General features: G+C 43.8%; 1 protein-coding gene across 2 annotated transcripts in view; it reads right to left on the bottom strand.

The window, feature by feature from the left end:
- xpo7 (exportin 7) overlaps positions 1–12,971 on the bottom strand; it is a 20,414-nt gene extending 7,443 nt beyond the window's left edge. Inside the window, exons 1-20 of one of the 2 annotated variants that reach the window (XM_089021007.1) lie at positions 12,881–12,971; positions 10,632–10,778; positions 9,313–9,406; positions 8,152–8,384; positions 7,976–8,080; positions 6,443–6,608; positions 5,723–5,796; positions 5,520–5,639; positions 5,282–5,428; positions 4,728–4,900; positions 3,765–3,958; positions 3,580–3,685; positions 3,353–3,488; positions 2,528–2,601; positions 1,799–1,879; positions 956–1,019; positions 753–864; positions 537–643; positions 373–461; positions 177–284 (exon numbers count right to left, since the gene is read on the bottom strand). In XM_089021007.1, the coding sequence (XP_088877133.1) occupies positions 177–284; positions 373–461; positions 537–643; positions 753–864; positions 956–1,019; positions 1,799–1,879; positions 2,528–2,601; positions 3,353–3,488; positions 3,580–3,685; positions 3,765–3,958; positions 4,728–4,900; positions 5,282–5,428; positions 5,520–5,639; positions 5,723–5,796; positions 6,443–6,608; positions 7,976–8,080; positions 8,152–8,384; positions 9,313–9,406; positions 10,632–10,778; positions 12,881–12,913 (2,363 nt within the window). In that variant the 5' untranslated portion in view covers positions 12,914–12,971. The remainder of the gene's footprint in view (positions 1–176; positions 285–372; positions 462–536; positions 644–752; positions 865–955; positions 1,020–1,798; positions 1,880–2,527; positions 2,602–3,352; positions 3,489–3,579; positions 3,686–3,764; positions 3,959–4,727; positions 4,901–5,281; positions 5,429–5,519; positions 5,640–5,722; positions 5,797–6,442; positions 6,609–7,975; positions 8,081–8,151; positions 8,385–9,312; positions 9,407–10,631; positions 10,779–12,880) is intronic. The other variant, XM_089021008.1, reaches the window with a different exon arrangement.

Raw genomic sequence — 12,971 nt, 5'->3', positions numbered from 1 at the left:
ATCAATTCCAAGCCGCGGCCGGTTTTCTTTTCCTCTAATTTTCATCACTTTGCTGCTGTGAAATGCAAATGTTTCCACTGCGACAAGAATAAAGGCTAATCCAATCCAACCCAAGGTCATCTAGATTAATGGCCGACGAGGCGCAGGATTATAATGGCACACAAACACACACTCACCTGTTATGAACGAGCTCAGCCATGAGTTTGAGCACGGGTGTGGTGCACGCAGGGTCATGGTACCACAGTTCGATGGCCCGCTGCAGGATGGGCATGTAGGTCGGATATCTAGCCACGCGGGTTAAGGGCCTTTCAAGCGCTACCTTGACACAATCGAGCCAAACGAAGCTTCACCAAGCTCATCTCAGAAGGATACATCCAGTCGAAGAGCATCATGAAGCTGGTCTTGGCGTTGAAGGCAAACGCGATCCCTCGCAAATCCCGTACCAGGCCCACGAGAGTCCTCTGGAAGACGGAGTCCCACAGGGCTCCACGTTAGAACCCTTGAGGCTTAATCTGACCTGGTATAAAGTGCATCACCTTGGCCTCCTGCTCGTTGAAGGTATTGGTGCTCAACATCTGGGCCACAGCTTCGAAAGCCACCGTCAACGGCAGCATGAACTGCTCAAACTGCTCCTCGTCCTCACCTGCATCAAAACAAGCAAAGTGGTGCTTAGTATCGCCCAAGAGGAGAAGGTCACGGCGTTCTCGAGTAACCTAGCAGCAAGACGGTAGCACTGTAGCGGTAGCGCTTACCCAAATCAACCATGAGGAGGCGACCCAGCGCGGTGTAAAAGGTGGTACGGCACCTCATGTCACTCAAGTTGGACTGGTTATTGACACCCAGGAAGGAGAAGTGCTCGCTCTGCTGACAAAGCACAAGGCAGAGAGAGAAAGCCGTGGCGGCGGCGGCGGTACTGTTGCCGAGGAGGGGAAGGAAACGGGGACCGAATACTCACGGTGTGATTCTTGAGCATAAACTGCACGGCGCTTAGCTTCACCAACTTGCGGACGCTGCTGTACGTGCACGTGAACGTCAAGGATAAAGGCATAGACTAGCAAAAGCTACAACTTGTTGACAGGAGCTAAACACCTAAAATTTTTGAATTGAAATCAAACCCCCGCCCTCTAATTTTGCTTCAGCAAAAACAATCCTGACAAATTTTGCTTTTTTCACATACTGGAATTACTGTACAGTGACACCTTGGCTTACAAACTTAATTGGTTCCCAGACAGAGTGTGTAAGGCGAAAAGTGTGTATCCCAAAAATTAATTTCCCATAGGAAACCATTAAAATGAGAATAATCCGTTCCCAGGTCCCCATAAAACATACTTTTCTACTAAATCAGCCTTAAAACTACACAAAATATACCTTATTTTATGTATAATAAATGTGCTATGGTATTATAATTAAAGAAATAAACTCTACTGTATAATAAAGTGGTTTTATTTACCTTTGTGATGGTTGTTGATGGCTTGATGGAATGGACAGCTTTTTGCATAGTGTCTCAGACACTCTGGGTTGTACATCTTGGAAGTTGTGATATTGCAAAAGCAACAGATGCAAGCAGACACACTAGAAACATCATTAATATCTGGTTCCCTTGCTTGTCTTTTCATTTCAAATTGAACTGATGGAAAGTTTGTAAGCCAAGGGGTTCGTAAACCGAGGTATCACTGTACTGTAATTGCAACTCCTCTCATGCGCCCGCCAGTTTCCTTGACGACAAAGTTGACCTTAACCCTGGCTTTGCCCGTAAAAAGTGCCACGTGAACACACATGCGCTCGTCGTCAAGGATATCCTAAGGAGAGGTCGTTGAGGAGTTGCAGGGTCTTGGAGGTGATGGGTTCACACTGGCCCCAGTACTTCAAATTGGTGATGCTGGAATGAGGGGGTGAGGATTATCAGGAATGTTAGCATTATTATGACAAATATGAATTCCGTAGATAAGGCCAGAAGATGGAGAAGTAAAAAAAAAAAAGGAGGAGTATCATAAGTAGCAGGAAAAGGAAGTCAAAGTCTAAATAGAATATGTAAGACAGACATAAAAGACTATGTAGGAAGTTATCTTATTTACAATTTTCATGCTTACAAGGTCCACAATGGAAGCACAGAAAATCTGGGGATAATCTGAGGTGAACAGACACAGCCTGTTAAACTGTCATTTTCATGTAGGACATCTGGCATTGAACTAATTTAGGACTTGGTAAACTCCTTCACAGGAAGAAGTCATTAGCCAGCTTGCAAATCTAGTAGTTCGTGGAAAGAACAACTAATTAAAATGTCTACGTTCTGTTGTTTTATAGTTGTTGGTGCTTGGGACGTCGAGGGCAATGGTATTTAAATCAAACAGATTATGTTTTACTAATTTGAATACACTCTCAATAAATAGCTTGACAGAGAACTGCAGACGTTGGGCGTCGGTCATTAACGGCTGCATCCCCTGCCGGCAGTAAAAGACAATCTTCCTGTGTTCGAGCCTTTGTTCACAAGTGTCCGACTGAACATTTTTAACAAGAAGTTACTCACATTTTGCCGATGAAGACACTCAACACCATGGTCTCGTCGTTTAGACCCAGCACCTCCGAAAGACGACGATATAGCTGCAATCAAACACGCACGTGTTTAAGGTTAGTTGTCAACTTTAAAAACAATTGTGATTCTTTGTCAACATATCCAGGAAAGCCCCTGATGGGCTACAAAGGTAAATAAAACGACTTTATTATACAGTACAGTTTATTTCTTTAATTACAATACAATAGCACATTTATTATACATAAAATAAGGTATGTTTTGTGTAGTTTTAAGGCTTATTTAGTAGAAAATTATGTTTTATGGGGACTTGGAAACGGATTATTCTCATTTTTAATGGTCTTCTATGGACAATTAATGTTTGGAAAACACTTTTCGCCTTTTTATTTGGATTCATGAATAGGAAGTAGCAGGGGACAGTGAGTGAGGGTATTATCGCCTAGAAAGCACGGCAACTCCACTCGGATATCATCAAGAGGCAACTACATCAACGGCCATCACAAAGGTCAACAAAACAACTTTATTATAAAGTACAGTTTATTTCTTTAATTACAAGCCAATAGCATGTTTATTATACATAAAATAAGGTATATTTTGTGTAGTTTTAAGGCTTATTGAGTCGAAAATTATGTTTTATGGGGACCTGGGAACGGATTATTCTCATTTTTAATGATTTCTTATGGGGAAATAAATGTTTGGCAGACGAACTTTTCGCCTGACACACACTTTCTGGGAACCAATTAAGTTGGTAAGCTGAGGTATCATTGTAGTTCGTTTAAGTTCGTTACGACATTGCCAACCCGGAAAACGAATCTTCCTCACCTTGGACGATTTCTGCACTTGGTCACCGATGTAGATCTTGCGGAACTGTTCAAAGAAGCTCAGCATGGCCAGTTCCAGCCTTTCGTTACCGGCTTGCGCCAGGCGCGAATCAGTCAGGTTCATCAGCTGCAGCACCCTGAGCGGCACAAGAAATGTCATCGGTGGGGGGATGGTAGGGAAACCAACCGGGTTTTGCGCTAGTAAATGGAAAGAAAACGGCTGCGTACCGACAGACAAGCTCCCCATCCATGGCGTCCTGTTCGTCGGTGCTGGCGAAGGATACGCGGCCGCCGATTACCGCCCCGATGATGTAGACCAGCCAGGTCAAGCGACCTATGAGGAAATGAGAGGGGGGGGGGGGGACGTCAGGGGCAACACAGTACCCCGGCCGACCCGTTTACAAGCCACTCACCTTCCTGCACGGTGACGTCGGCAGCGCCAGAGTTGGTGGACTGGAGCAGTTCCTGGTAGCTCTGCGCCGCTTGGTCGAAAAGCTGCACCAGCAGAGCGCACGTCTTCTCGTACTCGCACCTCCCGATGGTGGACAGCTGGTCCAGCTGTTGCTGAACCAAGCCGGCGTCATCCAGGGGGTCCTCCAGACCGTCTCTGCGACCATATAAAAAAATAAAAAATACAGTGATACCTGAGTTTACGAACCCATTGGCTTACGAACGTTTTGGTTTACGAATGTTACATTTATGAACATTTTACTTGGCGTACGAACTATTTTTCGGGACACACACGGAGCGGCACAATGAGTGATGTGTTAAACATTAAAGAGACAGGCATACGACAGAGAGAGAGTGAGAAAATGGAGACAAAACAATGACATTTGGACTCGTTTCAACTTTGAGAGTTCGAAAAGCAGAGTGTAGGCTGCAAGGTTAAAATATCCCATCAATCAGGCTCCACAAATAACCCGCACAAGCTATCTGTACACTTGATGCAAAAAAACTATCAACCCAGCTAAACAGAACACAATTGATGAGGAACTAGATAAAATTATCACAGAGAAAGCACCTACAAGGGATCATTTCTCAAGATGGTGGAAGAAGAAGGTTACGTTCCTCATCAAGTGTCTAATGCTGATGAAACCGGTCACTCCATTCCATCAACAACCATCACAAAGGTAAACAAAACGATTCTATTATACAGTACAGTTTATTTCTTTAATTATTATACCATAGCACATTTATTATACATAAAATAAGGTATATTTTGTGTAGTTTTAAGGCTTAGAAAATTAGAAAGTAGAAAATTATGTTTCATGGGGACCTGGGAACGGATTATTCTCATTTTAATGGTTTCCTATGGCAAATTATTTTTTGGATTACACACTTTTTGCCTTACACACGCTGTCTGGGGGGTTTCTCACCTGAGGATGACGTGAACCGACTCCAGTCTCGACGTGATGTAGGCCTTGGTGACCTCGGGGGTGTAGGTCTCCAACAGGTGGGGTTCTGTGGCCTTGACGTACGGCACCGAGGCTGCCAGGCGTTGCCATAAGCTCAGCAGGTAATGCACGCTGTTGGGGGCAAATTCCCAGTGCTGAAAAGACACCCACGCATCATCAGAGATGTCTTTTTTTTTTAAATTATGAACACAACATAAAAATCGCTGTGCATGTATAGTAAAGTGTATGGTAGAAAGCTAGCTGGCTAGATAGCTAGCCAGCTAGCTAGCCATCTAGTGAGCTATATATCTAGCCAGCTAGTTATATAGCTGGCTAGATATATAGCTCACTAGATGGCTAGCTAGCTGACTAGATATATATATATATATATATATATATATATATATATATATATATATATATATATATATATATATATATATATATATATATATAGCTCGCTGACGAGATAGCTAGCTATATAGCTAGCTAGAAACCAACAATAAAAACTAGGCAGGTGGTCTCCTGCCACTCACCTGCAAGCTAGTGACAGTGAAGTTAGCGATGAGGCGGATGACCTCCGGGTAGTTCTCCACCTTGACCAGCTCGCCCAGCTGGTAGTTGCTCTTGAGCCGCGCCAGCAGCCGGCAGAACTCGTGGTAATTATTGGGGTCCGGTAGACACTGCGTTGGGGGGGGGGGGTCACAAAAACGGGTTTCGCAAACACACACACACACAAAAGTTGACAAAACGCTTGGAAATTGTGAGACGGACCTGAGGATTGGCCAGTATCCTTTTGACGCCGTCCACCAGGTGCGACAAGAACTTGGCTCTCTCTGCATTGTTGAAAAGGGATCTCCTGACGGAAGCGATCTGGACCAGACATGAAAGAACCTGCGAGGACGCGCAACAGAGTGGGTCGAGGTCAACTGCCGGGTCGGATTCGTTGAAGGCTCGGTGGTCCTTGTGCCACTCACCAGCGGGGAAAGAGAAGGCGGGATGGAATGATAAAGGTTGAAGAAGAGCTGCAGGGTGGACGAATCCAGGAAGGCTGCTCCAGAAAATCAAATAAGAATCATAATTTAGATAATTATTAATACAAGAACAATTGTATCGATGAGAAGGTTTCTTCAGTCGTCATCTGTACAAATTTGAAGGTGTCGGACGTTTCGCTTATTATCCAAGAGGCTTCGTCAGCGAACAAAATTTTTTGCTGGTAGTTTTGGCCATATATATATATATCCCTACTGTCCAGATGCGGCGGTGCCAGACTCTATGATTGGTCCCTGCTCTCAGGTTGGGGGGAGCAGAGGACTGTCTGAGTTTGGGGTCTACGACTGGACTGATTGCCCCATTTGATTTGGTATCACCTCATCAACATAAGTAAGCCTATGTTGCCGAAGAAGTCGGTTGTAGGAACGATCCAAATTGAACCTCACCCCACCCATGGCGATTTAGTGAAGGGTTTTGCTGTTTTATGAAAATAGCTTCTTTTACTCCCCTTTTCAAACCATCTCTTTTCTTCCGCTCACATTTTAACCTCATTGTCATCAAATGAGTGGTTGCTAGCTTCTAGGTGCATATGTACAGCAGATTGAGGCCCACTAGTATTATCCCTGCGATGTTGAAAAAGTCTTTTAACAATTGTAATAATAGTCCCCGAAGAAGAAACGCAAACGATTCAAAACAAATGCTACCTGAACGCCAGGATGTGGGGATCTGAACCGTGCACAGGTCATCTGACGACTCGTCGGTGGACGTCCCGATGAAGTCGTAGTTGAGGCAGTTGTAGCTTAGCTTCAGAAGCTGCATCAGTAGCCCGTGCTGCGACTCGTCGTTCAAGTTCAGGTTCTTGCCGGACGCCTGCCGCGCAAAATGCAACAATAAGACATTCTTAGAAAATCGTATTTTAACATACTTGTATGATCTTTAAACAAGCATTCCATGCAAAATATAGCACTGAAGCAACTTACGAACAAATTCACTTTACAAACGACCGTTCGGAACATATCTCGTTCATAAGTTGGGGAGCATCTATACACTGATGTCTTTTTATTGTCACAATCTACCTCTCATTTTATAACAATTGTAAACATACTTATATAAGCCTTTTCCATACAAAATATAGCTCTGAAGCAACTTACGAACAAATTCACCTTACGAACAACCGTTCGGAATATATCTCGTTCATAAGTTGGGGAGCGTCTGTACACTGATGTCTTTTTATTGTCACAATCTACCTCTCCTGTAAACATACTTATATAAGCCTTAAACAAGCATTCCATACAAACTATAGCACTGAAGCAATTTACGAACAAATTCACTTTACAAACGACCGTTCGGAACATATCTCGTTCATAAGTCGGGGAGCGTCTGTACACTGAGGTCTTTTTATTGTCACAATCTACCTCTCCTGTAAACATACAGTAAAGTCTCGTTATATCGATATCGGATATATCGATAGTCCCGGTTATATCGATACTATTTCTATGCACGCACGGAAAAAATTACATGCAAACAGGGTCGGATATATCGATAGTCCCGGTTATATCGATATTTTTCGGACTTCCTTGAATATCGATATAACGAGACTTTACTGTACTTATATAAGCCTTAAACAAGCATTCCATACAAACTATAGCACTGAAGCAATTTACGAACAAATTCACCTTACGAACGACCATTCGGAATGTATCTCGTTCATAAGTTGGGGAATGCCTGTACACTGATGTCTTTTCATTGTCACAATCTACCTCTCATTTTATATCAATTGTAAACATACTTAAATGAGCCTTTTCCATACAAAATGTAGCTCTGAAGCAACTTACGAACAAATTCACCTTACGAACGACCGTTTGGAACGTATCTCGTTCAGAAGTTGGGGAGCGTCTGTACACTGATGTCTTTTTATTGTAACAATCTACCTCTCATTTTATATCAATTGTAAACATACTTATATAAGCCTTTTCCATACAAAATATAGCTCTGAAGCAACTTACAAACAAATTCACCTTACGAACGACCGTTTGGAATGTATCTCGTTCATAAGTTGGGGAATGCCTGTACACTGATGTCTTTTCATTGTCACAATCTACCTCTCATTTTATATCAATTGTAAACATACTTATATAAGCCTTTTCCATACAAAATATAGCTCTGAAGCAACTTACGAACAAATTCACCTTACATCTGTAACAAACATGGATTTTGCAGGTTGCAACTTAACGGACCTGTTTGAGGAGGTTGCAGGACAGCGTGAAAATGTCAAAGAGAGACGAGTCCCTGAAGGACGAGGCGATTTTCCTATGCTTGGTCAGCGGGTGCGCGGTGTCCGCCTGTCGACAAGAGCGACCATTAGCCGTTAGCAACATGCGTCCCCCGCCCGGGTAAACCTCCCGACACCCACCTGGTTAATCTCATTGGTGAGTTGCGACAAGATGGTGACGCCGATGATGCAGTGCTCCACGCTGTCCTGCAGAAAGCGCGTGACGTCGGCGATGACGTTGCGGAATACATAGTCGTCCTTCTGCGAGTCGAACCAGCCAAGTTTGGTGATGCGGGCGTAAAGCTGGATGAGGGCTTGCGTCACGAAGGCGGCTAGCTTGGGCCTCGTAGCCAGATAGTTCAGCACGTAGTTCCCTGTTGGCGCATGCTACATGTAACGCAACTTCACATCTTTGTGCTACTTTTAACTCATTAACTGCCAGAGATGTTCAAAAATGTGTTCACTCCAGTGCCAGGGTTTTTGTCATTGTCACTTGAATTCCAGGACCTACAGAATATTGAGTTTTAGGACCACATAAACATTCAATAGTGTTAGAAATCATAGACTCTCCTCTTTCATCAGAAAAAAAAAGTGTTAATTCCTAAATTATATGGGTCTGGAGTTATATGATCTTGAAATGAGGGTGGCTGTCCAAAATACAATGCAACACATACAGATAGGCTTATATATTGATATTTATTTGCTATCTATTTGTTATCTATTAGCTATCTAGCTATTAGCTGTATAGCTATCAAGCTAGCTATGCTGTGACTGTAAAGTGGACTTGAGTTTTGAAAGACACTTATACTACTACTATACTTACTTATCCACCTATACTATACTATACTATACTATACTATACTATACTACTTGCTGTGGATTGCAAATTTGTCCATTGTGGGACGAATAAAGGTTTTCTGATTCTGATAAATGAAACATATTATTATTAGCTATCTATTAGGTAGCTAGCTTTCTATCTATTTGAGTTACTTCCGGGTTGAGTGAACGCTAGCGCTTGTGGCTGCCGCTGCTTACCCACTGCAACTTATCCTGTGACTATAAAGTGACTTTGAGCTTATAAATGAAATGTATTATTATTAATTATGATTATGATTATTATTATTATTATTATTATTATTATTATCAACAGCTGAAGCTGCAACAAAGCGCTAACATGGACAAAAGGAGAAATAGCTGCCCCTTGTGGAGAAGAAAAAAACATTGCCAGAGGCCATGGGCAGCGCTTTATCGGCACCCAAGCATAAAAAAAAACAACAACAAATTCAGGAATGGCGCACTCACGAATGTCGATGCGCTGCTCCAGAGGAAGGGGGTTGCTGGTCCTCGACACCAGTTTGGACAAGCATGTGGCCGCCAGCAGCTGCGAGTACGACGACTGCAGAATTACACAAAACATGTCACGTTACAGAGGAAACGATTGTCATTCGGCTATCAAGTCGAGGCGGCCTTATTTTAAGCTAACGGGCAATTATGGAGACTGCTGATGCGAAAAGGGGTAATACATCAAATCAGACATTGAGTCAGTCCCTTTTGCAATTACAGTGATACCTTGGCTTACGAACTTAATTGGTTACCAGACAGAGTGTGTAAGGCGAAAAGTGTGTATACCAAAAAATAATTTCCCATAGGAAACCATTAAAATTAGAATAATCCGTTCCCAGGTCCCCATAAAACAACATTTTCTAATAAATAAGCCTTAAAACTATACAAAATATACCTTATTTTATGTATAATAAATGTGCTATGGTATGATAATTAAAGAAATAAACTGTACAGTATAATAAAGTGGTTTTATTTACCTTTGTGATGGTCATTGATGGCTTGATGGAATGGAGTGACCGGTTTCATCAGCATTAAACACTTGATGAGAAACGTAGCCTTCTTCTTTCAACATCCTGAGGAATGATCCCTTGGAGGAGCTTCCTCAGCTATAATTTTATCTAGTTCCTCATCAATTGTGTTGACTCAAATATATCAAGTTAACTGGCTAGCTAATAGACGACTAATAGATAGCTAGTTAGCTAGTTAGACAGCTAATAGATAGCAAATAGCTACAGTGCGATAATTTTACCTGGTTCCTCATCAATTGTGTTCTGTTTAGCTGGGTTGATAGCTTTTTGCATCAAGTGAACAGATGGCTTGTGCGGGTTATTTGTGGAGTCTGATTTATGGATTATTTTAACCTTGCAGTCTACACTCTGCTTTTGAACTATCAAAGTGTAAACGAGTCCAAATTTCACTGTTTTCTATCCATTTTATCACTCTCTCGTTGTCGTCTCCCTGTCTCTTTCATGTTTAAACCACCTGCCTTCACTGCTGCGTTCTTGACCAATCACGTGGCTTTAACCAAAGACTGGGGGCGGGGAATAGAGAACGAAAACAGTCGACTGCCATTTTCTTGTTAGGAGAACGGGCTGTTCGCCAACGACACATCACTCATTGTGGCGCTCCGTGTGTATCCCGAAAAATAGTTTGTATGCCAAGGTAAAAATGTCATCGTTTGTAAACCGAAAAGTTCGTAAGCCAAGGGGTTTGTAAACCGAGGTATCACTGTAATTGCGTTTACCACCGCCAGTTCACTCACGCACTCAAACACTCACGCTTCCTCTCTCGAGCAGCAGCTGACACTTGCTGAGGCAGTCGGGCCCATTGGTGAACTCCACCAAGGCTTTCTCTGCTTGGTGGCGCACGGCCGTGTCAGCCGTCTCATACAGCTGCTTGCACAGGATCTCCAGCTGGGCGAGGCCCTGCGGTGACACACGGAGCGCTTATCAGTACAAAACACACTCAAGCAACGCCACGCGTGGTCGGACGGTCATGCACGCCACTCGCTTTAATTTCGCCGGCGGCAGTCGATATGGTTGCAGGTGGATTGCCAAGTTTCATCATGGGCTAGTATTCGATTCTGGCGATATGATAACCGAGTAGCCAAAGTAGCTATTAGCTATGTCCTTGAGAGCTTTAGGGGCGCTTGTAGATGCATTGTATTATTATTATTATTATTATTATTATTAGCTATCTATCATCTAGCTAGCTTGCTTTCTATCTATTTGAGTGACTTCCGGGTTGAGTCCATGCTGGCGCGGGTGGCTGCCGCTGCTCACCCACAGAAAAACTTCCATCCTGTGACTGTAATGTGACCTTGAAAGTTTTGAAAGGCACTTATAAATGAAATGTATTATTATTATAAAGAGATAGCGGATATATCACAAGTGCAGGTCTAAAATGTTATTATTTGTGAATCTTTACATAAATATATATTTTTACATTAAACACTTCTGGGTAGCCATAGAAAATAAAATTTGATTGTCAACAAATTACTTTGTTTGATTTTTCGTCTGTGTAAGCTCTCAGTCATACAGGAGTGGTCCATCGATGAGAAGGTTTCTTAAGACGTCATCTGTACTTCTTTGAAGGTGTCGGACGGCTCGCTTCTTATCCAAGAGGCTTCGTCAGCGAACAATTTTTTTTGCTGGTAGTTTTGACCCTATATGTATATCCTAACTGTCCAGTCGTGGCAGTGCCAGACTCTGCTATGATTGGTTCCTGCTCTCAGGTTGGGGGGAGCTGAGGACTACTCCCTGTGGCTACACTGATTACTTCTATTGTCCTGCCTGAGTATGGGGTCTACGACTGGCCTGATTGCTCCATTTGAACTGGTACGACCTCATCAGCATAACTAACCCTATGTTGCTTAAGAAGTCGGTTGTAGGAACGATCCAAATTCAACCTCACCCCACCATGGCGATTTAGTGAAAGGTTTCGCTGTTTTATGAAAATAGCTTCTTTTAGTCCCCTTTCAAACCATCTATTTACTTTCGCTAAGATTTTAACCTCATTGTCGTCAAATGAGTGTTTGCTAGCTTTTAGGTGCATATGTACTGCATGCAGATTGAGGCTCACTAGTATTAACCCTGCGATGTTGATAGTCTTTTTGTTTGATTTTGAATTGTTAAAATCTCATCCTTTTCAACACGAAAAACATAAAGACATAGTTGTGCGCGGTTGGAAAGAAGATGCACGCGTTTAAGGGAACGGACGCGTGGACATTTATTGGACTTCAATCGGCGTCTGGTGCCACAGAGCAGCAGTGGCGGCGGTTAGCTTAGCTACCTAGCCGGCTAAGTGGCCAACACGGCGGCGCTGCTTAGTAACCAACATAAACAACACGGCAGGAAACTGAGTCGATTCGGTCACTTCAAGCGAATGCGCGCGCCAACAAAATTGTCCGGTACTCCATTAAAAAAATCACAATAACAAGAAGAACAACAAAGCGGGTTGTTTGCAACTCAACGAGCGGGAGTTGTTGTTGATGGCTCAGCTTATGCTAACGTTAGCATGGCTAGCTAGCGACTCGGAAAGCGTAGCAAAATATCCCGGGAGGAAACCATAGCAAAAATTAAATAGAGAACGAAAAAAGGAGGCAAATGGAAGGTTTCCAATGTCGTTCGTGAGCGTTCACCGGGAGGCCGAGGTATGCTTCGCCGGGAGGGCAAAAGAAGGTAAACGACCAGTAAGCTAGCCCGCCACAGTCGCCCTTAACTGTTGTCCCCGAAGCTGCTATAAAAAAACGGGCGGCATTCTTCCGCCCGCAACACGCTCGCCTTTGACCCAGGGACGCCTTGAGGCGAGAGCCCGCGCGGCGACGCCATGACCGGGCTAACGTTGCGACAGCAGGCCACGCAGCGACCGCTGGAGCCCCTCGCTACTTCAACGGGCTCGGCCCACTCAGTCCCCCACCCACGACCTCATCGCCAGGACACCCGACGCCCACGGCAGCCTCGTGGCTCCGTTCGTACGTCGCGTGCCGGCGTCGCGGCGGTTCCAAACACGCCAAGCCCCCGCTCACCTGCACATGATCCGCCATTTTCCCCCATTTCATGCACCTCTCACTCCACTTATGTTTAGTCAAGCGCGCGACAGCGCCCCTGGTGGCGGCC

The sequence above is a fragment of the Hippocampus bargibanti genome, linkage group LG18 (assembly GCF_051943395.1).
Source record: "Hippocampus bargibanti isolate YZ-2025 linkage group LG18, ASM5194339v1, whole genome shotgun sequence".
Lineage (NCBI taxonomy): Eukaryota > Metazoa > Chordata > Actinopteri > Syngnathiformes > Syngnathidae > Hippocampus > Hippocampus bargibanti.
This window is presented reverse-complemented; position numbering and strand designations above follow the sequence as displayed.